Source organism: Myxine glutinosa, chromosome 3, assembly GCF_964187855.1.
Source record: "Myxine glutinosa chromosome 3, kmMyxGlut1.1, whole genome shotgun sequence".
Taxonomy (NCBI): domain Eukaryota; kingdom Metazoa; phylum Chordata; class Myxini; order Myxiniformes; family Myxinidae; genus Myxine; species Myxine glutinosa.
In genome coordinates, this window is record NC_136263.1 from 189,078,815 (window position 1) to 189,105,847 (window position 27,033).

The 27,033-nt window shown below is 45.3% G+C and overlaps 1 protein-coding gene across 1 annotated transcript in view; it reads right to left on the minus strand.

The window, feature by feature from the left end:
* Window positions 1-27,033, minus strand: part of SETX (senataxin) — a 163,824-nt gene that overhangs the window by 109,237 nt on the left and 27,554 nt on the right. The window contains exons 6-9 of the mRNA XM_078774880.1: window positions 26,289-26,408; window positions 25,569-25,737; window positions 25,372-25,450; window positions 19,691-22,582 (exon numbers count right to left, since the gene is read on the minus strand). Of these exons, the coding sequence (XP_078631006.1) occupies window positions 19,691-22,582; window positions 25,372-25,450; window positions 25,569-25,737; window positions 26,289-26,408 (3,260 nt within the window). The remainder of the gene's footprint in view (window positions 1-19,690; window positions 22,583-25,371; window positions 25,451-25,568; window positions 25,738-26,288; window positions 26,409-27,033) is intronic.

Consider the following 27,033-nt stretch of genomic DNA (forward strand, 5'->3'; position numbering starts at 1 on the left):
TAAAAATATTTAAACAGAACTATGAACAATCTTATATGCACAAAAATACCAACGGGGGGAGAGCCGAGAGGGACCACCACGAGTCACGTGAACAGGGCAAACGGTGGATGGCAAGGAGATAATGGGGGTGGGGCGAACAGCACACCTGGACAGAAAATACAGGATGAGACAACAGTACACGTGGAGAAAAGAAAATAAATGTTTTTTTTTTTTGTTTTTTTTTTGGGGGGTGGGGGGTGGGGAATTAGAACGTTAGACAGTATTATGTTCGGGGTAGAAGGGAAAAAACCAAGAGCCAAGCAAAACACACTTAAGTTAACAAAACACCGACGGGGGTACAACTACAAGGCCACACACAAGGGCAGAAAACGATTAATTAATTACGAGTTACAGGAAATTCAAACCAAAACTAACAATAATCAAACAATATCACATGGACGATAAAATAACGAATTGAAATTTGACAATCTATCTGGGGAAATGGGGGAGAAACACGTGGTCGAAGAACGAACGAACGAATAAGAATGAATAAACGAATGAGCACAGAGAAGGTAGTCTTTTTTTTTTTTTTTTTTGAGTTGAGATTTACATAAGGAAGTAGGCTTTGGGGTGGAAAGACTGCGAAAACAGAGAACGAAAGTTATTGGATCACAAACGACAGGCGCTGAGAGAAAAACAAAGCCTCAAGGTTGTACAGTGTACACTGTACAAGACCTCGAGACGACACGAATTAACGCGATTTTCAATACAGGTATGAAAGATTTGCACCGAAAATCTTTGACGGGACAATAAACGTACATACACCATAAAAGAAATACAGTTATAACGAAAATACAAATTGGAACAATGACTTAACTTCGATTTCGATGGAGAGCGTGGAGACCTGCGAAAAAACGAACCGTCGCCAGCAAGACCGGAAACGGAAGCCGATACTAAGGAATCGGATGTCTCTGATACTAAGGAATCAGAGACATCATGAAGGAGGAAAGTTTCTGTTAAGCAGATCACGTCTGGTTTGACAGAAGCAACCTGTATGGAGAGATCAGTTAAGTTTGAACGAAGGCCCCGGATGTTTGAGGTCCATACCGTTAATGAAGAGGAAGGCGGAGCATCGGATACAGAACAGGGGGGAGGAGGGGTAGGGTAAGATGTGGAAGAGGTGGAAGAGGTAGGGAGAGCTGTTGAAGGTGTGTCAGAGATTTCAGAATAGCTCGGAGAAAGGGAAGGATGGGGCGGACAAAAGGTTTGATGGTGATTGGGTGAGGTACAATGAGGTGTTATTTGAGGAGGGGGAAGAGCGAGGCAGAAGGTTTGGGGAGATGGAGGTGAGAGTTGGAAGGGGGAAGAAGCGGGGAGGACGCTTTGAGGAGGGGGAGTGAGAGGGGGGAAATTGAGAAGAAATGAGGGTGGGGAGATTTGAAGGGGAGGGGCGAGGGGGGAGTTTGGGAGGGAAGGGACAAGGGGAGGGATTTGAAAGGGATGGGATATGGGGGAGATTTGGAGGGGAGGGGTGAGGGGGTAGTTTAGGAGGGAGGGGGCAAGGGGGGAGATTTGAAAGGGATGGGTGATGGGGAGGATTAGGAGGGGAGGGGAAAGGGGGAAGATTTGAAAGGGATGGGTGATGGGGAAGATTTGGAGGGGAGGGGTGATGGGGAAGATTTGGAGGGGTGATGGGGAAGATTTGGAGGGGAGGGGTTATGGGGAAGATTTGGAGGGGAGCGGTGAGATTGGATTTTTGAAAGTGTACGATTAATGGGAAACGAACATTTATTGCAAAATGAGTTTCTTGTGACCTTCGAGTTAAAAATACGTTTAAGGACGCTGAATGGAGGATGGAGTGCAGGAGAGTTTAGGGAATGTAGAAAAAAGGCACTATAGGAGATGGAATTTTTTTTTGGGATGAATAGATTTGGTGAGCAAGTCGAAAGCAGCCTTTTAAAGAAGAAGAAGAAAAAGGTGTTATAATACATGACGGAATACAGATCTTGAGGGGAAAGTGTAAACATTGAGGGTTAATAACTGTGAAAACTATCTGGGGAAATGGGGGAGAAACACGTGGTCGAAGAACGAACGAACGAATAAGAATGAATAAACGAATGAGAACAAGGAATAAGAACAGAGAAGGAAATGTTTTTTTTTGTTTTTTTTTTTGTTGAGATTTACACAAGGAAGTAGGCTATGGGGTGAAAAGACTGGGAAAACAGAGAACGAAAGTTATTGTAGCACAAAACGATGGACCGCTGAGAGAAAAACAAAGCCTCAAGGTTGTACACTGTACAAGGCCTCAAGACACGACACGAATTAACACGATTTTCAATACAGGTATGAAAGATTTGCACCGAAAATCTTCCTCGGGACACAATATACATACACACACCATAAAATAAATACAGTTATAACGAAAATACAAATGGGAACAATTACTTAACTTCGATTTCAAATCGCTCGCAACGCGGCAAAGGCCTTGCTCGCGACGCGGCAAACAGACGATTAATTTATGAAAGATAAACACCGAGAAACTTCCAAAGTGCACACTATAACTTCACAAACCGAAAGATAAATACAGTTTCGACAAAATACAATTGTGAACAGACTTAACTTTGAAAACGTGGAGACCGTGTGGAGCTTCGAAAATCCCTGCCGCCATCTCCAAGATTTCGCGAGATCTCAATTCCTTCATTGTAAAAACTACCAAGTCAACAGTTAAAACGATTTTGAGCCGATAGGTGTTACGGCCTTGGCAAGATCGATGGAGACAGCGATCTGTTAGCTTATACACCACCCAAATAGCTATGTGGAATTCTCTCATGTAGAGATTAAACCCACGTCGTTTGAACTTTGGCCGAGGTCATTATTTACTTTTAATGATGTTTATATACGAATAAAAAAAAAGATACTTTGTTTTGGGTCGTCCTTTCCGCATATCTCGTGGGATTGTGAGTTGGAGAGACGACCGTGATGGCGGGGAGGTGGTTGGCATTCTCTCAAGCAGGGATTCCACCCATGTCCTTATAAAAGTTCACCGAGTCCGATCGGTGCAGCCGTTTGTGCGGTACCCAGGAAAATAACGTTATGCGGGAGTCCAAACCTGTGAATGCTGGAGGCCAAAGCTGAAATTGGAAAAACAATATCCCCTATTTTACTCCAGGAGATTCCAGGATTACCCACCCAAAATATCGTTGCGATCGGTTCAGCCGTTTTTGCGCTACGTTGATATACTGAGTTAAGAAAGTAAACCCAAGTCAAGAAAAAAAAAAAATTCCATATTAAATGCCAAGTCTGTATATATATATATATATATATATATATATATATATATATATATATATATATATATATATATATATATATATATATATATATATATATATATATATATATATATATATATATATATCCACACACACACATATATATATATATCCACACGCACATATATATATATATATATATATTGTTGGGGTTTTGAGAACCTTGCACTTTGTAAATTGTTGTAAATATACCCTTTGTAAATAATTATCTTTGTAAATACCTCCATTTCATTGGTAAGATCAAAGGTCGTCCCCTAGTTAGTCCACATCGCAACACGTGGCGAACCATAGGCCCTCTTTGTAGTTATTTCATTATTATGTGTTTCAGGTAAGGCTGTGTTTCCAATAGTCGGAAGTCCAATCGGACTTCCGTTTCCGGTCCCTGGAGCAAGGAAGCGTGTTCGACCTCTGGACGGCAGCAAAAGTTAAAGTATTTTTTTCCATTCGTGTATTCGTCAATTTCTACTCGTTTTTTATTGTGCATGTGTTGCAGGGTGTTTTCCAGTTGCTGTTGATTTGCAATTCCTGCAAACTTTTGTATAATTTAATCCTTTTCTGTCCCACCGCGTGCGCGGCCTAGTTTATCTCGGCCCATAGCTGTTCATAGGTGTTCTGCAAATTTAAGTTCTTTCCTTCGCTGTATTGCTTATTTCTTAGATTTTCTCTTCTCCCCCTAACTTCCCCGAACATCGACCACTTGTCTAACGTTTTAAATCTCTTCAAAGTCTCTTCACGTCTCTTCTCGTCTCGGGAAGTCATGTGACGTCACGTCTCTTCAAAGCTGTGCATGCGCGCACGCTTTCGAAGTTAATAAGTAACTTTTCACAATTGTGTTTTTATCGTAATACCGGCTTTACCACAGGTCGAAACTTTATCTTTCTTTCGGTGTGTATGTAACTATTGGTGTGTCTCTAATAGTATTCTTGGTGTTGGTTTTTCATACCTGTGTACAGAATCGTCGGTACAGTTCGTGTCGCATATTCGGACGCCAAGAGTAGGACTAGTAGTAGGAAGCTACCGTGTCTGACCTTGGCTTGAGGCTTTGTTTCTGTCTCAGCGGTTTCTTCGATTGCGCTCGCAATTCCTTTCGGTCTCTATTTTTCACATTCCACGTTCGGTCTCTGTCTCTGTTTTCATCCCAACTCAAAAAAAAAAATATATATATATATATATATATATTCCCTTCTCTGTTCTTATCCGTTTCGTTCTTATTTGTTCGTTCGTTCTTTGACCACGTTGTTCGTGATCACATGTTCACGTCATTAAAAAATGTTTCATCTGTCCCCTGGTGTTGGGCTAGCGGCTAGGGTGCCGGCTTAGGATCCTAGGATCCTGGGTTCGAATCCCGGTCTAATCGCTGAATTAACGCCAGGGGGGTTGACTCAGCCTGTCATCCTTCCAAGGTCGGCTAATTGAGTACCAGTTCACTGATAATTCCCTGCTTGTCGTTAAAGGCGGCAAAAAGGGTTGGCGTCAGGAAGGGCATCCGGCCGTAAAACATTGCTTCAAAAAGGGGACCGAAAAACAACAACAACCACAGTTCCCGAAAAAGGCCAACCCCCACTTGCGGGGAAAAATGGCCTCTAAAGGTGGTTTTGTCCCCTGAAGAATGGTATTCTGTCATATACTATAACACCTTTTTCTTCTTGTTCTATAAAAGGATGCTTTCGACTTGCTCACCAAATCTATTCATTCCAAAAAAAATTCCATCTCTTACAGCTACAGTGCCTCTTTCATTCATTCCCTAAACTCTCCAGAACTCCACCCATCCGTCAGCGTCCTCAAACGTATTTTTGACTCGAAGGTCACAAGAAACTCATTTTGCAAGAAATGTTCGTTTCCCATTAATCGTACATTTTTCAAAATCCAATCTCACCCCTCCCCTCCAAATCTTCCCCATCACCCATCCCTTTCAAATCTTCCCCCTTGCCCCTCCCCTCCAAATCTTCCCCATCACCCATCCCTTTCAGATCTCCCCCCTTGCCCCTTCCCTCCTAAACTCCCCCCACACCCCTCCCCTCTGAGACCCTCCCTCACTCCTCCCCTCCTAGACTCCCCTCTCACCCCTCCTCCTCAAAGCGTCCTCCCCGCTTCTTCCCCCTTCCAACTCTCACCTTCATCTCCCTCAACCTTCTGCCTCACTCTTCCCCCTCCTCAAACAACACCTCACTGCGCCTCACCCAATCACCATCAAACCTTTTGTCCGCCCCATTCTTCCCTTTCTCCAAGCTGTTCTGAAATCTCTGACACACCTTCAACAGCTTTCCCTACCTCTTCCTCCTCTTCCACATCATACCCTACTGCTCCCCCCCCCCCCCCCCTGTTCTGTATCCGATGCTCCCCCTTCCTCTTCTTTAACAGTATGGACCTCAAACATCCGGGGCCTTCGCTCAAACTTGACTGATCTCTCCATACAGGTTGCTTCTGACAAACCAGACGTGATCTGCTTAACAGAAACTTTCCTCCTTCATGATGTCTCTGATTCCTTGGTATCTCTCCCAGGTTACTCCCTCCTCCGGTATGATAGACCTGAGCCTCGTCCTGGAGGGGGGGTTGCTATCTTTATAAAAAACTCTCTTCCTCACTCGCCCTGCACTGCCCTCTCTCCACCTCACCCCCAGGAATACATTTGGCTACGGCTTCCCCTTCGCTCCCACCTTTTGTTCATATGTGTGTTGTACCGTCCACCAAACAGTGATGACTCCATCTACATCTCGCTGTCTGATAACATGGACCAACTTCTATCTACCCATCCCAACTCTCTCTTCCTCATATGTGGTGATTTCAATTGTCACCATGCCAGTTGGCTGGGTGTGGGTACCTCTCTCACCAGCCATGGCTCTTCAGCAAAGGACTTCTGTGACTCACTGGGACTGACACAATCTGTCAATTTCCCGACCCGGATCTCAATCAACGGAGCATCTTGTCTTCTGGACATGGTTATGACTAACTTCCCTGAAAATGTCTGTTGCTCTTCTTCTGCTCCAATCGGCTCATCTGATCATGTGCTTGTTAAAGTGGACATCTCTCTGACCATTCTCAGAGAGCCTCCCCAGCGTCGACGAGTCTGGCATTTCACTCAGGCCAACTGGCATGGTCTTCAAGCAGCCATCAATCATCTGGACTGGTCTCCCATGTCTACCGCCTCTGACATCAACCCATCCTGGGAATTCTTCCAAAGTAAACTGCTCTCTCTCATGCACAGATTTATCCCATCTCGTCTTCAGTTGTCATACCCTTCCTCCCGTCAATGGTACACGTAATCTTGTGGTGAGGCTGTTGCCCAGAAACAACTTGCTTTCGTCTCCTGGAAAGCAAATCCAACGGAAGGAAATCTCATTTCCTTTCACAAAGCCCGAAACAAGTGTGTGTCCACCCTCAGGAGAGCCAGGAAACAATATCTCTCCGTTCTCAGGACAGAACTCTCTTATCTGTCTCCCTCTTCCAAATCCTGGTGGCGTCTGGTCAAATCTGTTTCTGGTGTTTGTTACCCCTCCATCCCCTCCCTCACCTCAAACAGCCACACGGCTGACTCCGCGCGTGAAAAAGCTGAATGCCTCAACTCTGTGTTTGCCTCTAAATCTTGTGTCCCAAACCCATCCCTCTCTGTACCCACCGTACCCAGTCGTACCCAGCTGCTCCTGGACTCTGTGTCCTTTCCTCCTGAGAAGGTGGAAAAGTTTCTGTCAACCCTCGACTCTGATTCTGCAACTGGACCTGACGGCATCAGCCCACGGGTCGTAAAATCTTGTTCTTCCGCTCTTTCACTCCCTCTCTCTGTTCTCTTCACACTCTCTTTTGCTCAAGGTCATCTGCCATCTGCTTGGAAATCTGCCAACATCACCGCTTTGCACAAAAAAGGTGCAAAAACAGATCCCAGCAACTACAGACCAATCAGTCTTCTCTCAATTATCAGTAAAGTCATGGAATCCATCATTGCTTCAGATATGAAATCTTTCCTCTTCTCCAATGGCTTGATCTCTGATCATCAATTTGGTTTCAGACCTGGTCACTCTACTCTGGACATGCTGCTACTGCTTTCTCAGCAATGGATGGAGGTCCTCAATGCCAAACAGGATATTAGAGCTGTCTCTCTTGACATATCACGTGCCTTCGATACGGTCTGGCACTCCGCTCTGCTCACCAAACTCTCATCTGTTGGTATCCATGGAAATCTCCACGCATGGCTGGCGGACTTCCTCTCTAGTCATAGTCAACGTGTGGCCCTGAATGGGTTTCTCTCATCTCCTCTTCCTGTTCAGGCTGGAGTTCCCCAAGGCAGTGTTCTGGGCCCTGTGCTTTTTCTGGTCTTCATCAATGATCTCTCCGACTCTCTTGAAAATCCTGTCTATCTCTTTGCTGATAACTCTACTCTCTGTCGCTCCATTCTTCATCCCTCAGATCGGCAGTCTGCAGCCTCCTCACTCTCTGCAGACCTGGACAAAATCACAGACTGGGCAAACAAGTGGAACATGTCTTTCAATCCTGACAAATCTCACACTCTTACGATGTCTCTCCGAAAAGACCGACTGGACAACCCTCCCATCTACTTTCTGAATAATCCTCTCCAAGAAGTTCTGTCACTCAAACTTTTGGGTCTCACTATCTGCCATGATCTTTCGTCTTTCGGTACTTTCGAAAACCACATTTCAAATCTGGCCTCCAAAGCCAGTCGCCGACTGGGCATCCTCCGTCGTGCGAAGTCCTTCCTTGGCACACCTGAGCTCCTCACCACGTAGAAGGCTTTCATCCGCAGTTCAATGGAATACTGCTCTCCCCTCTGGGCTGGTGCTCCTGCCTCACACCTAGCTCGTCTTCACGCTGTTGAAAGCAAAGCATTCAGAATCATTGGAATCTCCCGCGATGAAGCTAACTCCAAGGGCCTCTCACTCACTCACCGCAGGCAGGTTGGTGGTCTTTCCGTCTTCTACCGACTCCTCTCTGGCCTTTCCCCCCCAGCTCTCTCTGGGCTCTGTCCCGCAAATATTCCTACAGGTCGCACAAGATCTGCCTGCAACCCTCTTATGGTTAAACTGCCAAAATCAAGACTCTCTGCTCACCTTCACTCCTTCATTCCTCTTTTCTCCCGCCTCTGGAACAAACTCTCTCACTCTCTTCAATCCCACTCCACCCTGCAGGTCTTTAAAACAGCTGTTCACCACCATCTCTTATCTTCCCCCATCCAAAACCTTGATCTTTTCTATCCCCGATAATTTCACCCCAATTCCACTTTTTGAAATACCAACTTCTGTCCTGGAAGTCCTTGGTGTCCTTGTGTTTTATACTTCTCCCACCCCCCCCCCCCCCCCTTCCCACGCCTCCTCCCTCCAAGCCCTCTCACTCCCACACATCTCCCTGCTCTTAAATGTTGTGTGCTCTCAAGTGTTTGTGTGCTTCCCATTTTCTTGTCTTCCGCTCCCTCTTTTTATATATTTTGTTTGTCTGGTTGATTTGTTTGTGAAGTAAATGTCAGCTCTTTCACGAGCCTGGATTCAGTATACAAAAAAAAACCAAAAAAAAAAAACCTTGACTATGTTGTATTAATCAAATAAGATAGGTCCCCTTTCAATTTCCCCAATCATCTCCGCTCTCCAAAGTTCCCTTCAAAAGCGGTGGGAGTGGTTTTCTATCCCGCAAGCCGCCATTGCCCATGTGCTCATCTCGGAGAAGGGGGGAGGAGCCGCCAACTCACGGGCATGGCACGTCGTCATGATCGGAGGTGGAGTCGGCCAGCCCTAACAGCCAACCAGCACCGCGGTGAGCGACCCGGTAGGCGTGCCCTCGCAGCCGGCGGTTTTGATTCCTAGACGAGTGATAAAAGCGACTGTCTTCGGGACTGCTTCGCTGAGATCATGAGTAAGAGGGACTGCTTCGAGAGTCGCTGAGAAGGCACGAGAAGGCGAGGAGTGATCCAGCTGAACCAGAGAAGAGAGAGAGAGAGAGAGACGAGAGGGGGTGCTCGTATTGCGGCAATAGACCGAGACCCTCTAGGGCCCTATTGTCGCCGGCTGTTGAGACGCGGAGCTGCCGGCTGCTGTTGGCTTCGAGCCCGGAGCGTGAACCTCAACGCTTACCCTGCCTGGGTCCTTCTCTCCCTGGCGCATCCTTACCATCGGCCTGAACCATTCGCTCCCTGGCGCATCCCTGCCTGAAATTTCCCCTTTGTCGTGTAAGTCCGTGGTCTGTCCTGTGTGTTGTCTGGGTTTCAATAATTAAGACTGTTTTAAGGCTGCCCTGTGTATCATCTGCTTATTCTTCTGTATATTACTTGCGTTCCTTCTCTTCCTTTGTTTTTTTTTGGACATAATTAATAAATGTCTGTTATTTCTTACTTTTGGTTTCATTCTTCCCCAATCGCTTTAGTCTTTTCCCCATTGAGTACCGGTGGCGCGATTTTGGCCAACGCTCGGAATCGGGTTTAGTCTGCTGATAACGGCTCGAACCGCGGATTGCTAAACCGCTCGGCAAATACCATCTTGTCCATGGTTCGAGCGGTACTTGTCTCCCTGTTCTGCGGAGGGATTGATAAAGGTATTCGGGATAAACCCTGGACCAATAACCCTGATCAATCCCACCCCGCAAAAGAGCGTTACAGGTACCAGGACCGGTCGGATGGCCAGCTTAACAGGACAAGGGGATTAACTCCCCCCCCCCCCTTGCTAACGGGAGTGCCATCCCTCGGATCCGTAACAATATATATATATACATATACATATATATATATATATATATATATATATATATATATATATATTGTTGCGAATATGGAATTTGGCCTCCATATCCGCTTGTAAATATTCCCCTATTTTCTCCAATACTCCCCAACTTTCCCCAATCCCCCATTCCCTAGTCCCATTGCATGTAAATAACAATCAGTAGAGCCGACCTTCCCCTTATTCCCCCATTAAATGTCGTGCCCAGGTCCACCGCACCACACGTAGACAACTTTCGGACATCTTCCTAGTTATTCTTATTCTATGTCAGTTAAGGCCTCGTCTCCATTAATTATGACTCTTCGTTGCACCAGAATGTGATTATATGGCATCAGTAGTGAGTTTAGGACCTTTCCCATACCTCCTTCCATCTTCTTCCCCAACAATTACAACAACAACAGAGGAGATGGCGGCGGAGCGGGGGAGGATGCGTCCTCACACCGGCTCGATTAGCGCCATTGACCACGCGCTCCACGGGGTTACCACGAAGGGGCTCCTTGTCAGCTCCTCGTCAAGGGCGGAGCCTGGTAAACCCCCCGCACGCACCCAATGAGAAGCAACGTGCCGATTCCACGAGGCCGAGCTAACGAGCCGAGGGCGTGTCACTCCCCGCCGGATATACGCGGCCACGCGCCGGATGTGACAGGAGATGCGCCCCCAGCTGGAGAAAGACGGACCTGCGAGCGCTGAGACAGATGCGCCCCGAGCTGGAGAAAGAAGGACCTGCGAGCGCTGAGAGAGAAAGGCCCGCCTGTGAAAGAACGTCCCCTCCGAGCGCTGTGAAACCTCCCGCATCTCTGGACCGGACCGGGTCGATTCTAACCTTTGAGCACAGGTGCACCTGGAGCCATCGACAACCGCTTTCCTGCCATCAACCCCCGTGTGAGTCAGCCGTTGTCCCGTTTACCTGTCGTCTGTCCGGGAATAATATAAGATTGTGTCTAAGTGCCTGTCTTCCTATGATGTACCTCTCGTCCCTGTAATCTAACCTTTCCGTACGAATATAATCTCCTCCGGAGGCATTGTAATCCAGCCGGGTGTCTTCTTTTTCTTATTGAGCCAGCATCGCGCGACTAGTCAACGTTCGGGTATAATATCGAGCATAATCTTGTGCAGACGTGGTCATCCCAAAACCGCTCGGTGAATAACATCCAAGCCACGTCTGTAACAATATATATATATATATATATATATATACCACCTTTAGAGGCCATTTTTCCCCGCAAGCGGGGGTTGGCCTTTTTCGGGGACCGTGGTTGTTGTTGTTTTTTGGTCCCCTTTTTGAAGCAATGTTTTACGGCCGGATGCCCTTCCTGCCGCCAACCATTTTTGTCGCCTTTTTACGACAAACAGGGAATTACCAGTGAACTGGTACTCAATTTGCCGACCTCAGAAGGATGACAGGCTGAGTCAACCCCCCTGGCGTTAATTCAGCGATCGACCGGGATTCGAACCCAGGATCCTAAGCTGGCACCCTAGCCGCTAGCCCAACACCAGGGTTAAATATATATATATATATATATATATATATATATATATATATATATATATATATATATATATATATATATATATATATCCACACATATATATATATATGTGTCACGCTACCAGATTCTTGTACCAGATGCTCAAATTATGGATTTAGAGTTCTACCTGCAGCATTAAAGTACCAACCCTATACCTCCATAAAATAGCAGGGTTGGTCAAATTGGGCAATTACAAATGCATGAAAACAAAAATTTTAATATTCATGTGTTACCCAAAATGTCAAGTTTTTCAACTTTTCATGCCAGGAAATCTAGAAAATTTCGCAAAAAATACCAACCAGTAATTTACAATCAGAATCAATTTCTAGGGTTCTAAAGGTTTTTTTCAAGCATGATGTTGGACAAGTAAAGTAAATAAAAGTACCATAAGAGTTATTGGCCGAGTGTTTTTTTTTGGCACCTTGCCAATGTTTTTTGGCACCTTGCCAATATTCTGTATTTTTCACTTTTTCTGAGCAAATAAGTTGTGACCAGCAATGATTTTAATTGGAATTTATGGGAAACAAACACGCTCATGTTTCTTCTACTACTGCTGTATTTATTATGTGCTGCATAATCTGCATTGGACTTCCGGTTCCTCGGGCGAGTGAGGCGTGCTTCGAGCTCTCCACGGCATCGAAGTTTGAGTGTTTTCCCATTCTTGTCTTTGTCAAATTTCCACTGGTTATTTTGCTGTGTACGTGTTATTGTGTGTTTCTAGTTGGTGTTGGTTTGTGGTTCGTGTAAACTTGTGTGTAGTTAATCGTTTTCTGAGTCATACCTCGTGCGCGGCCTGGTGACTTGGGGCTTCCCTCCCCCCGTCGGTGTTTTGTCGGTTTGGGTTATTTCCTTCGCTGTATTGCTTGTTTCTTTTATTTTATTTTCTCCCCCTCACCTCACCTCCTGAGACAAAGAATTATATATTGATTCTTTCTCTCCTCCCGGACACGTGCTTGTTCGCTCTCCTCCTCGTCTCGGCTTGTGCCCCGCCCCCTGTATCTCGTTTTCTTCCGCCTCTGCTCCTTCTTTCTCAAATCGACGTTCTCGCTTGGAGACTTTTCCCGGATTGTTTTTTTTTTCATCGTTCTGTTTGGATATTGTTGGAATATGTTTAACCGCAGCCGTGATGCTGACGCCTCCCCCCCCCCCCCCCCCACCCCCAGAATTTACATGTTTTAAACGTTTCCCAGTGTGTACCCTGGTCAGAATAGGTACACCATATCCCTGCGTGTCGTAAGAGACGACTAAGAGGGTTGGCGTCAGGAAGGGCATCCGGCCATAAAAACATTGCCTCAAAAAGAGAACCATGACAATCACAAGTACATATGGGCAGGGTGCAGCCCGAAGTGGAGATCGGTTTCTGAGGTTTGGGACATGGAATGTGGGGACAATGACAGGGAGATCAGGAGAAGTGGTGGAAGTATTGGTCAGAAGAAGAGTGGACATATGTTGTGTGCAAGAGACGAGATGGAAGGGAAGTGGTGTGAGAATGGTGAAGGGTAGGCAGGGACAGAAATACAAGTTTGTGTGGCAAGGGTGCCCGGAGGGCGTGAATGGTGTTGGTGTCCTGTTTTCTGAGGAGTTTGTAGACAGTGTGGTGAGTGTGACTAGAGTGAGTGATAGGTTGATGATGGTGAAAATGATGATTGGAAAGCTCTTGGTGAACGTCACCTCGGGATATGCTCCGCAGGTTGGTCGAAGCGATGAAGAGAAGGACAAGTTCTGGTGTGCGATAGAGAAGCTGATGGAAAACGTGAAAGATGAGGAAGTTGTTGTGGTGGGAGGAGACCTGAATGGACATGTGGGAAGGAGTATGGATGGTTTTGAGGGAGTTCATGGGGGTTACGGATATGGTGTGAGAAATGGAGAAGGTGAAAGGATTTTGGAGTTTGCTGATGGAGCTGATTTGTTGATTTGTAATACTCAGTTCCAGAAAGAGGACAATAAGCTTGTTACATACACGTCAGGTGGGTCGACGACAACCGTTGACTACCTGATGGTGCGTCGGCGAGATAGGGGGCACCTCCGGGACACAAAGGTGATCCCGGGGGAGGAGGCTGTTTCACAGCACCACTTGGTTGTCTGCGACATAAGGGTGAAAGGTGCGAGGAGAGCTCGGCGGGTGAAGTACCAACCGAGAATGAAGGTGTGGAGGTTGAAAGAGGTGACAGTAAGGGAGGCATTAAAAGAGAGGCTGAGTAGGGTAGAGGATGATGTGGTTGAGCTTGAAAGTGGTTGGATGTCAATGAAAGCTAGTCTGTTGGGAGCCGTTGGTGAGGTATGTGGATGGACAAAAGGACCACCGAGGCACTCGGAAACATGGTGGTGGGATGTTGAGGTTGGAAAGAGGATTGACGAGAAGAGGAAGAAGTTCAAAGAGTGGCAGAAGGCGAAGGGTACGGGAGCAGAAACAGCAGAGCATGAAAGTTATAAGGCAGCCAGCAAGGCTGCAAAGAAAGAGGTAGCAAAGGCGCAGGAGGCATGTAGGAAAATGTTCGGAGAACGCTTGGATTCGGAAGAGGGTCAGAAAGCAGTATTCAGGATTGCAAAGCAGATAGCGAAAGAGAGGTGTGATGTGATGGGGGTGAGTTGTTTGAAGGATGAAGTGGGACAAATCGTTGTCGACCCAGATGGAATTAAAGGAAGATGGAAAAGATATATGGAAATGCTGTTGAATACAGAGAATGAATGGGATGGCAACATAGAGAGTAACCCAGTTTTAGGACCGGCAGAGAAGATAACTGAGAAGGAAGTTGAGGAAGCGATAAACGCAATGAAGAGTGGAAAAGCGGGAGGGCCGACGGGAGTTGTGGGAGATATGTTGAAGGCAGCAGGAAGTTGGGGTGTGAAGAGAATGACAGAGATCTGTAATTTGGTGGTGAAAGAAGGCCGCATTCCAGTGGCTTGGGAACTGAGTACCCTCGTCCCTCTATACAAGGGGAAAGGTGACCCTCTGGAGTGTGGCTCGTACCGAGCGATAAAGTTATTGGAGCATGGAATGAAGGTATTGGAAAGGGTGTTGGAGAGGAGGATAAGGAAGAAAGTGAAGATCGACGAAATGCAGTTTGGATTTATGCCAGGAAGAGGAACGACAGATGCGCTTTTCATTGTGAGGCAGTTGCAGGAGAAGTACATGGATAAGAGGAAGAAGTTGTTTTTTGGGTTTGTTGATCTGGAGAAAGCATTCGATAGGGTTCCACGCAAAGTATTGACATGGGCATTGAGGAAGTTAGGAGTGGAGGAATGGTTGATCAGAGTAGTGATGGCAATGTACAAAAGAGCACGCACAGCTGTAAGGACGAAGGACGGGAACAGTGGTGAGTTTGAGGTGAAGGTGGGAGTGCATCAGGGGTCGGTACTAAGTCCACTACTATTTGTAGCTGTGATGGAGGTGCTGGCTCAGACCGTAAAGGAGGGTTTACCGTGGGAGTTGTTGTATGCAGTTGATCTGGTGTTGATTGCGGAAAGTATGGATGGACTGAAGGAAAAGATGAACAAGTGGAAGGAATGTATGGAGACAAAAGGTCTGAAGGTGAATATCGGAAAGACAAAGGTGATGGCAAGTGGTAAAGCATGTGGTGAGGTGGAAAGAACTGGGAAGTGGCCGTGTGCTGTGTGTAGGAAGGGTGTCGGGGTGAACTCCATTCAATGTACAATGTGTGCTGAGTGGGTTCATCAAAAATGTAGTGGTCTGAGAGGGTCATTAACCAGTGTGGCAGCTACATTCAAATGTAAGGTGTGCACAGAGGGAGCTGCAGATGGAGGAAATGTTGAGTTGGATCTTGGAGACGGCGTGAAGCTGGAAGGTGTGAAAACATTTTGCTACCTCGGAGACATGCTGAATGGAGAAGGTGGATCAGACTCGCAAACGGTTGCTCGAGTGAGATGTGCATGGAAGAAGTTTCGGGAACTGAGTGGCGTGCTGATGAGGAGGAGAGTGTCGCTGAAGCTGAAGGGAAAGGTGTATGCTGCATGTGTGAGAAGTGTTATGATTTATGGGAGCGAGACATGGGTAATGAACGTAGAGCAGCAACGAAGGCTGGAAAGGGTGGAAATGCGAATGGTTCGATGGATGTGCGGAGTATCGTTGAGAGAGAGGAAGACAAATGATGAATTGCGAAAGATGATGGGAATATTGCCTGTGATTGATGCTGTGAAGAGGAACAGGTTGAGATGGTTTGGTCATGTATTGAGGAAGGATGAAAGTGACTGGTTGAGAAGAGTGATGGAAGTTAATGTAGAAGGAAGTAGAGGACGGGGAAGACCGAGAAAGACTTGGCTAAAGATGGTGGAAGAAGAAATGTGGGCAAGGGGGTTAACAAGGAGAGATGCAGAAAATAGGGCAAAATGGAGAAGATTGTCATGGGGACCACAAGGCTAACCCCCGCTCTAGCAGGGAACATGGCCTTAAAATGCATGTTGTTGTTGTTGTATAATCTGCATTGAATCTTCAAGCATAATCTGCATTGAATCTTCAAGCATAATCTGCATTGCAACTGTGCACGAATACTGTAAATCCTCGCCCCCCCCCCCCCCCCCCCATCTGTACGCTAGCCCAAGCTGTCATGCCAAAATATCAAGGCAAAATGACGAGTAGGCCTACATGTGTAGAATTTTCACACACATGTTTGGTGAAGCACCATTTACAAGAAGTATGTACACAAGGCTTGACTTATCCATGAAGGACAATAAATGCATGTGGCATCATACTACTTACACTTGAAAACCCCACGGGATATTAAGTTGGCCGCCAGAAGTGTGATTCAAAGGTCAAGTCATTGTCTTGTGAGCCTAATTCACAAAGTACATACAAGTACGGCATTGTTCAGTAAACGATATTCTTTGTCTAGTATATGAATAAAATATCATGCACACTGGATGCACAGCACTGAGCAGCATGCACAGGTCTTATCAATTGCACAAACTATAATGACTGTCTCAATCATTTTCAGTCATGAGTCAACAAAATGAATCAGATTGTCATATAAGTAGTGGACAGGTCACAACACCCCTGTTGCTTCTGCGATGGCCGGTCGGCTTACAGTGAGAGCAGGTTGGCCTGGCACGCTTGCCACCAACAGCAGCAGAGTCACCAGATGGCCCTGGTTGCTGTGTAGCACAGCAGGCTTTGGCTCCGTTGGCAGGGGACAGACGAGGTCAGCAGTCTCCCGAGGGCAGTATGGCCGCACTTTTTCATAGAGGTACCACTGCCGATCAAGCGGGATCCCTTTGTTGATCGGTTTCACTCTCGGGGTCAGTGTCAGCATAATCGAAATAGGTTTTCACCGTCTCCTCGAGGTCCTCGATGTCATTTTCCACATACAATTTGGGTGCGGGTAGAATCAAATCAAGCCAGTCACGTCCAGATGCAGCAACCACTGAAGAAACTGAGCCTTGCGAATCCATCAACTGAAGTCAACTGAAGTCATAAATTCGATAAATTTCCCGACAATGTACCCAAACCAAGGTCAACACCGGCCCAAACTTCCCGGAAATCCAAAACAAACATGTGTAGCGCCTAGCGCGCCACCAGGCGACTGTTGCCGCAGAATCGCAAAAAATGACCGTCGAGTCCGAAGCAAAATTCAGGCTTCAACGGTCATAACAGGTAATGCCACTGTCATAGAACGAAAGATCGTATATTTTTCCGTCGGTGGGTGAAATATAAGACGAAACTGTGTCCAATAAAGGTATATTTCCGGCAGTTTATTGCTGATAAATGATCAATCCGGAAGCGAAAACGGTGAAACACGCGGCGCCGGCTCCGCCTTTCAACGGCGTTTATACGCAGTAGATGTTCAGCGCATCTGGTACAAGAATCTGGTAGCGTGACACACACACACATATATATATATATATATATATATATACACACACACACACACACACACACACACACACACAAACACATCCCCCCCCCCCCCAACACACACACACATTCCCCCCACACACATACACATCCCCCCCCCCCCCCCCACACACATACACATCCCCCCCCCCCTCACACACACACACACACACACACACACACACACACACACACACACACACACACACACACACACACACACACACATCGATTATGTCAAGTTTGGTTTGGCCATGCGATGATGCATGCCAAGTTTGGGCTCGATCTGTTCAGCCGTTGTGGAGAAAAAGGGGTTTTTGTGTTGTTCACGAAAAACAATATGGCGGCCAAACCATGTGACGTATGACTTCGAAAAATTTTGCATTCTGAGTTTTATTTAAACTAAGGATCTGGGGAAAAAATATCATTTTCGTGGGAGCAAGGGATCTGTTTGACGAATTCTAACCTCTTAACGTTAGCATTTTTAATATACTAAATAAACATATTTTTTGTTCCCATAGCAGAGTTCTTTAGAATGATCCATTAATCCATTTTTTCCATTGAGCGGTTTCGGAGGTATGGAGGGGCAAAGTTGAAGGTGTTTTACAAGATGGTGCCCATACCACATGACCTATGACGTCATAATTAGCATTAAAACAATTATACGAGCCCAGCCGATCATTTGATGAGAATTTCCTGTCAATCGGACAAACAGTTGCTGAGAACATTAATTTTAAAGTTTTCGAAGGTGAAAAATAGGGTGGAAAAATAATAATAAGAAAAACTTTGGGAATAATAAAAGGTTATGTTACGTGCTCCTCCCCGACCCCCTGGTCACGGCGTACCTCTGAGCCCCAAGAGGAGTCACGGCAGAAAAATGTGTTATTCTGTATGTCAAAGATCAATGGAGAAGCCACCCCAATTGTTACTCACAAACAAATACTGTATTAAGATCACACAAGAATAACGGTACAACAATAATAGTAATCAAAAGTACAATCAATATCCTATGATGGTACCATCAGTTTTGTAATATATAACTCACTGCGCTCCAAGTGAGTGAACCCAGAACATTCCCAATGTCTCTTATTCCCGGCTCCAAGCCAAAGTTGATGTGTCCAGCGATCGCCAGAACGATGTCCCATCGAGACCAGAATCCCGTTCGGATGGCAAGAACAGTCCCGCTGCCAATGCGGGGCACAGGCACCCTCAAGGCCACTGGGAAATCCAAGGCACCCTCCAGGCGACTGAGAGATCACACCCTCGGGTATGGACAAATTAACCTTCAAAACGCCACGTCACACACACGCCCCAGATCGACGTCTGAATGCGGTGAAAATGGTCGAAAAGAGACGAAACCGTGAGCGAAGCACAAGTCCTGCATGAGTCAAAATGGCCGATGACCCGCTCTTGAGACGTAACGGCCCGGCGATAATTCTCCTCGGAATCCACCGCCAAAAACCTGACACGCAGGTTGATCGGTCACAGCGATGACAACTCTGTCGCAGGAATCCCTTTCCCGGAAACCCGAAAGTTCGCTAGTGACTCTTGCTCGCCAACGTTCGCTCCAGACCGCAAGTAGCTCGGCTCCTTCTTGTCCGACTCACTCGCTCCACCCTCTTTTCTCCCTCTTCTTCCTCCTCGTCGTCCGGTTCCCGATCCGGTTTCCTGTTTCTCTTAACATTAACTTTTTTACCTTTTGAAAACAGTTCATGAACAATAAACCTTTTGAACACAATAATAGTACATGGAATCAGAAATATTTACAGTGGATGCAAACCACCACAACGGAAGTGACGAATCCGTAACAGTTACCTCTACATTTCATGAAGAGGAAACCTAATAAACAGAAAAAAAAAATCATCCTGGAATAGTTGGATCCGTAATTAATGTGGTGTTTAAGTAGCACAGGTTTGATGGGTCAATTACTTGTATATTCTTGTCTCTATGTCTCAATAACGTCACAAGAAAGCCAGTTACACATAAATGAACTTTCAGGGAGTAAGAAAAAGCATTAAAACTTGCAGTTGATTTATCCTAAAATGTAGAAAATATTTAAGTGGCACAAAATAGACCACTTGCACTTGCAGTTCTATTTCTTGTCAAATGAGCAAGTAAGTTACTTAAAATTATTTCCTTATAGGACAACAGTTAGATTTTTTTTTTTATATATATACCAGCATTCCATAAAGTTGGAAAATTTCCACAAATTTAAATGCTATACTCCAAATCACTGCCAATTTTGAAGAGCATTACATTAATAAATACACCCTTCAAAACCTGCCTTACCTCATTTAAGAAGTAATTCGCATCATGCTGTTTCGTTGGCCAAAAATTGCTCTTTCGAGGAAGTGGGACGTACATGGCTGCCTTTTGTAAGTGGCTCTCAGTCTCCAAGGCCTCCAACACGCCTGGTTTCAGCAGGGACCTCATCACTTTTATAGTGCCACACGTCCTGTCATTGGCCAAACGTGCGGGCCGTGGCAGAACTTCACGCTTCGCGTCTTCCAAAAGTAGGGCAGCTCGAGACACTTGGTTCTTGCCAAAAACTTTTACCGTAGGTGCTCGCAGGGCTACTACAGAGTCTCCTTTCTCATTCAGGTGTACATTTACATCATTAATTTGGTTTCCATCCTGATGTTTCAGCGACTCAATCGCCTTGTTGAGCAAAACCTTTCGCAATGGAGGTGTCCAACTCTTCCTTTTATTCAAAAGTGATGCTTTAGCAATTCTGTTTGGAATTTTTCGAGGAAGCAGGCTATTTTGCAACCTTTCTCTGCAAGAGACTTTGCTCCTTCTCAACTGGAGTTTATATTTACGCTTTTCTGCCTCAGGTATTGCACCAAAATTAAATCCTCGCTGACGAAGCAAGTGTACATGGCTAAGCGATCCCTGAGATAAATCAGGCGCATGGCGTGGTCCTTTCTTAAATCCCAGTCTTTCAGCTGTTGTTTCAACCAAAGGACGGAGCAGTTTTCTTATTCTCTGAGGTGATATCTTCAGCTTCTTGGCCACGCTATCACAGCAGATTTTACACTTCGGAGAAACATTTCGCCTCTTGGTTGAGAGTCCCGTTGAGATCGTATTACTTGAAGTTGACCTTGTGCTTGGAGTCACAGTTGTGGGGTTACTGCACGATGTTGAGAAATGGTTTGATTTTGAGCTGTTGTCCATAGTTGGGGGATCACAAACACGAGTCGTCTTGTCTGGTGCATCGTCAGCTTGGTTTGAAATCTCATTAACAGGTTGATGGTCAGATTCAGCAATAATCAAAGATTCTTGATATTCATCAAAAGAGTCCACTTGATCCACCGCGTCATTTAAATCTGAGACCGAGAGCAGAGGAGGTGTGACTGATGAATCCCTGATCGGTGACAAATTGTTTTCTTCTTTCATCACATTCGGTGCTGATATTTGTGTCGCAACTGAGATAATATGTTGCGGTCCGTTTTCTTTTCTACCAGCTCCAAAGCTCTGAAAATCGCGTTCTTCTTTTTCACCATTATCATCATATTCAAACATAAATGCAGTGGTTAGATCCTCGGAAGAGTCGATTTTGTTTCCCTGTCTTATTGTTGGATTTGTTACATCTTCAACCTTCTTTGAAGTTCCACACATCTCTTTATACGTCTTGTCTTGTTCAAATTCCACGGAATTCCCGCACTCTACTTTCTTCTTATCCACTTCCTTTAATACAGCATCCTCACGATATATATTCTTAATTTCCAACTGCTTTGTCTTCTTTCTCACCCCCCTCTCAAATTCTTCCACACCCACTCCCTGAACTTTCCACTGGGGGAATTGCTCTCCTGACAACTCTTCATACTGAAAATCATATAATTGTGATTCTAGTTCTTCCTGGAACTGTGAAATATTTATGTTGGACCTGCTCACTTGAGCATCGACCCTGTCATTATCTGAGCCATTGCTATCAGAATCGGATATGTAAATTACATCATCTGAACGTGGTGGCGTAACTACATTAAAATCATCTGTCATTTTCCCTTCCATACAATCCGCTGCACAAGGATCAATCTCGGAATCGGCAACATTACTCTCATTTTCTACACTCAGCATATTGATTGTAGCCTTGCCATCAGAAGTATGCTGAAAGTCTTTGTCTGGCTGGCCATTCACAACAATCTCTGAAGTTATCCCATGACGTTTTTCATCTTCCACGGTTGAAGCAGTGTGAAACACAAAGTCTTTCCTAAACTTATCCCACTTTATATTGCTGCCATAATCTGAAGCGTTGTCCCCATTACTTGCAGAGCTGACACTTGGAAATCCACCTTCAACCTTCATGTTGCTCAAATTAGAATCGACAGTTGGTTCTGTTTCTTTTAGTTGGCTCTGAGGCAATGTGTTACAGCAGGAAGCTTTGCTGAATATTACATTACCCTTCTGAGGACTTTCACCAATGGACAAAATAATGGGCGAGGAACTGGGGCTGGTGACAACTGACAAGCTCGGAGAACTCGCCAACAAACCTGCACGACATTTGTATTCAAAAACGATACTTGAAATGCATGCTTCCAATTTTTTGCGATCCTCGAGAGACAGCATCCGGGAAGGACGCAATAATTCTCTGTCAATATCGGACACACTGCGGCCTCTTTGGAATCTTGCATGCAGGTTAAACAAATCGAGGAGCCGCTGGCAGTCGCTGGAAAGTTTCAGACGGACTCCATCACGAAGCAGCAAACAAATAAGCCGAAATGAACAACGTTCAGCAGCCTGGACTATTTCGGTCTTCGGGTACATCACATGGCCACTGATATTTGAAGGGACACATGGTTCCAAGTAAGCTGTAACCAAACCACAAGCTCCATCACTAATGATCGGTATCCAGCACCCTGAGGAGCACCAGAGCAGTGGTAGAGACTTGTGTGACCGGTACAACGTGACAATTGAGGCAAGTATCAGAAGGTGAACAGGTGAATGGGCCGAGCGCATGCCGAGGTGGTGTATCACCTCACTTACATACCCAACACCATATTCTTTGATAGTCATGACTGAACAAGCAAACGGAAGGAACCAAATGAAGGCCGAATGGTGTGTACGTAGGCTGTTGCCCTCATCTGAATGTAGCATTTGCACAATGGTTGAAAGCTCTCCCAGAATGTCCAGCTCTTGCGGCCGTACCAAGGCCTTTGGTCGTTGCTGGATGGGCGTTGTTTTCTGGTAAAACAAGATGCGACAAAAATACATTTAATGAGGCACTCTACAAAAGCGTATATCAAATACGGTATACCGTGAATATGTCAACTGTAAACACTTATCAATTTACCCGGTATCTTTGGGAAATTTCAAGAAAAAGGTAAATATTCTGCATTTATATTGGGACAGCAGCATCACATGCTACCAGGCACTGCTGACATCATTCCAAAACATTGATTTAAATTCACTGAATATTCATACTAAAATAAGCAATTTGGTGTCTGTCTGTCTGTCTGACCGCGATACATTTGGTCGTTGCTTATCCAATCTCAACCATACTTGACAGGACTAAGGATTACAAAATGGAGGTTGTAGCGACTTCTTCCCCCCCCACTCTCTCCTCGAAGTTTTTCCGCTTTGGGCAAAATCTGTGTTTAGGTGCATATCTGTGTTAAGATAGCTTATCGTGGCATTTTTTTTCCCAAGACCATGGAGTACTTGACAATGAGCCATTTTTCAATTTTTTCCATTGAGCGGTTTTGGAGATGTAGTCGAGCATGAACATAAATCACAGAAAGGGCAAATCAATTAGTAGACCTCAGTGGGCATTGATGTAAATTAAATTAGTAGACCTCAGTGGACTCCCCTCTGGGCTGGCTCCCCTGCCTCACATCTTGCTCAGCTTAAAACCACGGAAACCAATGTTTTCAAGATCATCTCTCGTGACGAAGCCGGTCTATGGGGGCCTATCACTTCACCATCACCAACAGGTCACTGGTCTCTCTGTCTTCTGCCTCATTTCTGGTCTTGTCCCCTCTGCCCTCTCTGTCCAATATGGCTGCCAGACCATGTGAGCGATGACATCATAAACTTATATTTTCTAATACAATTGTTGCATATATCAGGCTCAAAAAATTTCAAACTTATCAGACTAAGCGTTGTCTCTGTCAAATTATGACGTCATAATTAAGGCACCAATGACGTCATCGTGAACAACACTTATTCCCCACAAAGAGCCAACGTGTCAATTTTTTCCATGGGGCAGTTTCGGAGATATAGATGTGCAACGTTTTTCAATTTTTCCAAGATGGCGCCTGCACCACGTGACCTCGTCATAATTATCAAAAACAATTCTACAAGAGGAGGTGCTCCTATGGTCAAAATTTTGTGTCCTTCGGACTAACAGTTGCAGAGAATTTTTTTTCCCCATACTGATCAGATCAAGAGTTGTACTTGTCGAGTTATGACGTCATGGTGAAGGCACCGATGACATCATCATTAACATATCTTATTCCCCATGGGGAGTAGTTGAAAATGAGCCTTGTTTAAATTTTTTCCATTGAGCGGTTTCAGAAATAAAAAGCTAGAATGTTTTTCCAAGATGGCGTCCGTAACACGTGACCTATAACGTCATAATTATGAATAAAAAAATTATACAGGTGGAAGCGCTCCTATGGTAACATTTCATGTCAATCGGACCAAGGGTTGACGAAAAAATGTATTTTAAAAATGCAGACATACGCCGCATGTACGCAACCAATTGCCTAACCCTGCTTTTCACTTCGCGAGCGCAGGGTAATAACCCCTCTTGGGAAAAGGCCACCACATGCGCATTTTACCTTTATTGTAGCTCGTCAATAAAACAGAGGCCGTATCTACAACTGAGAGTGGGTTTGAACCAGCGACCTAATGATATACCAATCTTTTAGTCTTTTGAGGCTTCAATGATGCTCATCAACCATTGCCACTCGGTACCATACTATGCTACCGGCAGTGGGTTACCAGCATGCTACTTGCCTGTCTGGAAGCTTTGAACAGCCAGAATGAGCATATCATTGGAATCTCCCGCGATGAAGCTAACTCCAAGGGCTTCTCACTCACTCACCGCAGGCAGGTTGGTGGTCTTTCTGTCATCTACCGAATCCTCTCTGGCCTTGCTCCCCAGCTCTCTCTGTGCTCTGTCCCCCAAATATTCCTACAGGTCGCCCTCTGCGACCTCTGGACACCGCGAGGACTTCCACTTCTTTCCTGGAAGTCCTCGCGGTGTCCATGTGCTTTATACCTCTCCCACCCCCCCCCCCCTCCCCACCCCCACCCCCCCCCCCCTCCCACGCCTCCTCCCCCCAAGCCCTCTCCATTCCACACATCTCCCTGCTCTCAAATGTTGTGTTTGTGTGCTTCCCCTTCTCTCCCCATCTTGTCTTCCGCTCCCTCTTTTTATATATTTTGTTTGTCTGGTTGATTTGTTTGTGAAGTAAATGTTAGCTCTTTCACGAGCCTCGATTCTGTATACAAAATAAAAAAAATAAAAAAATCTCACAGGGAAATATGTAATATGTTTAAAAATAGAGGCAATGCCCCTGCGCTCACCTGGTATAACTCGGGAACCATTGGTAGGCATGGACGACCCACAAAATATGTAAATTAGCCGATGGTTTAAACAAATATGTGAAAGCACCATGCAGAGATGATTCCTACCAAGTTACATCTAATTCGGGTGAATACTTTTTGAGAAGAAGTCAAAAGTAGCGATCTCGTAATGACCTTTAACCTTTGAAATGACTTGATATGCAATTTTATGATAGGATTTGCAAGGCATCAGGAGGCTTTGATCCTCAGAAGTTCGACAACGTTTGGTGACATTAACACTGTTGCAAGCATTAATACAAATAATTGATCTGGACTTTCAAAGCCATTTAGAGGAATGATTTGTGTGAATAACTAGCAACTATTGGAAAAGGGGGAACAAGGAGGTAGAAGAAAGAAAACGGGTTACCATAAATAAGGATAAAGTAAAATAAAAAACCTACAGAAATTGAGGTGTCCGTTCCATAGACAATCTGGCTGCAAGACGTATCAAAATTTGACTGCAAGGCTTCTTGCTTTACTCTGCAATGTCAAACAGACAGCAAGGGGAGGAAGAAAAGTACAAGGGATAAGATAACTATAAATAACCAAAAATGTTTTCAAAACTTTTCTTACAAGTCCCAATGTGTCAAAATCGTACCTAACAGGTGAAACTTCCTCCATTTCCCTCAGATAGTTGGGGCTCTTTATGACCCTGTGAAAGGCATGCATGGGATCCACATTCTGGCCAGCCCACACTTTCGCTCCCAATCGGTCCAGCATGACCATCAGGCATTGCAGCGCCGGCCAGAAAGGGTCCTGTGACTCATCTACAAAAAAATTGGTGGTGAATAAGCAAAACACAATAATGGATGTTGTAATGGAAGGTACAAAAGGAAATGTCTTTAAATAATCGAGTGAACGCAAAACATGGTGGCAGAACATCTTTTTGTTACATCCAAATGTGGATGGGGGTTTTGTTTTCAGCCCTGTTTGTCTGTCTGTGAGCAGGATATCTCAAAACGTTATGGAAGGTTTTCGGACGAAACTTGGTGGACAGGTTGGGTGTTTGACAAGGACTAATTGATTATATTTTGGTGAAGATCTGGATCTGGACACTAAAATTTTAAAAGTGATTCTTCACCATTGAGAGATATGGCTAAAAACAATATCTAGCACAATATTCCAAAAAGTTGTGGATGAGTTTTTACAAAATGAGGTAGATTAGTTGGGTAGGCAGATTCGATTTTGGTTCAGGTCCGGATCCAGATCCGGCCGATCAGTGGGATACACAACGTAAACTGTTCAGCCGTAAACGTAACCACCTCGTAATACGTTTTTGAAATGCTGCAAGAGGAATATTTAAAGCATGATAATGGACCTTCTGTCGTCATCTCCATTGCAGACAAAATGGCCTCCAAAATGTTGGTCTGTGGTGCTTGATCAAGCAGTAGAGTTTCCAGCGCCTGCTCGTCAAGCAGTGTGAGAAGCATGCACACACCTACACAGTGAAAGAAAACACCGACAAAAAACAACAGTGTGGGGCCAAGAGGATGCTCAATTGATGCCTTCACTATGTAAAGCATTGAAAATTAACATGTTTGGTGTAGATGTGGAGAAAAGGCAACAAACAACAGTAATTGGTGAGTAGACTTTCCATGGGAAGTGGAAAGAACAAATGCCCCACGAAAAGACATCGTACCATTTGGATTAAAGTTCATGATTGCATTTATGGGGGAGAGTGACCTGGGGTGGCATGTGATTGGGAAAAAACATGGATGAAGAGCGGGGGGTGAAGAGAGAGACAGAGAGACAGAGAGACAGAGAGAGGGGAGAGAGAGAGAGGAGAGAGAGAGAGGCGGTGGGAGAAGAAGAAAGAGGGGCAGGAGTAGAGGGGGGCAAGAGCGATAGCCCGAGAGATAGCCCACAGGCCTTTAATTAGACTCTCGCACACAAAAGGTTGATGGTCTAATCATTAGATGTGGATTCTTGCGTGTCCCGGGGTAGACTCAAGGGGTCCTGGCGCCTAGAAAAAGGGCACTTAAATCGTTCTTAATTTGAGTTTCGTGCACAAGCACATAGTTCTCATCACTTGGTAGATCTCGGCATCCTGTTCAAAAGTACGC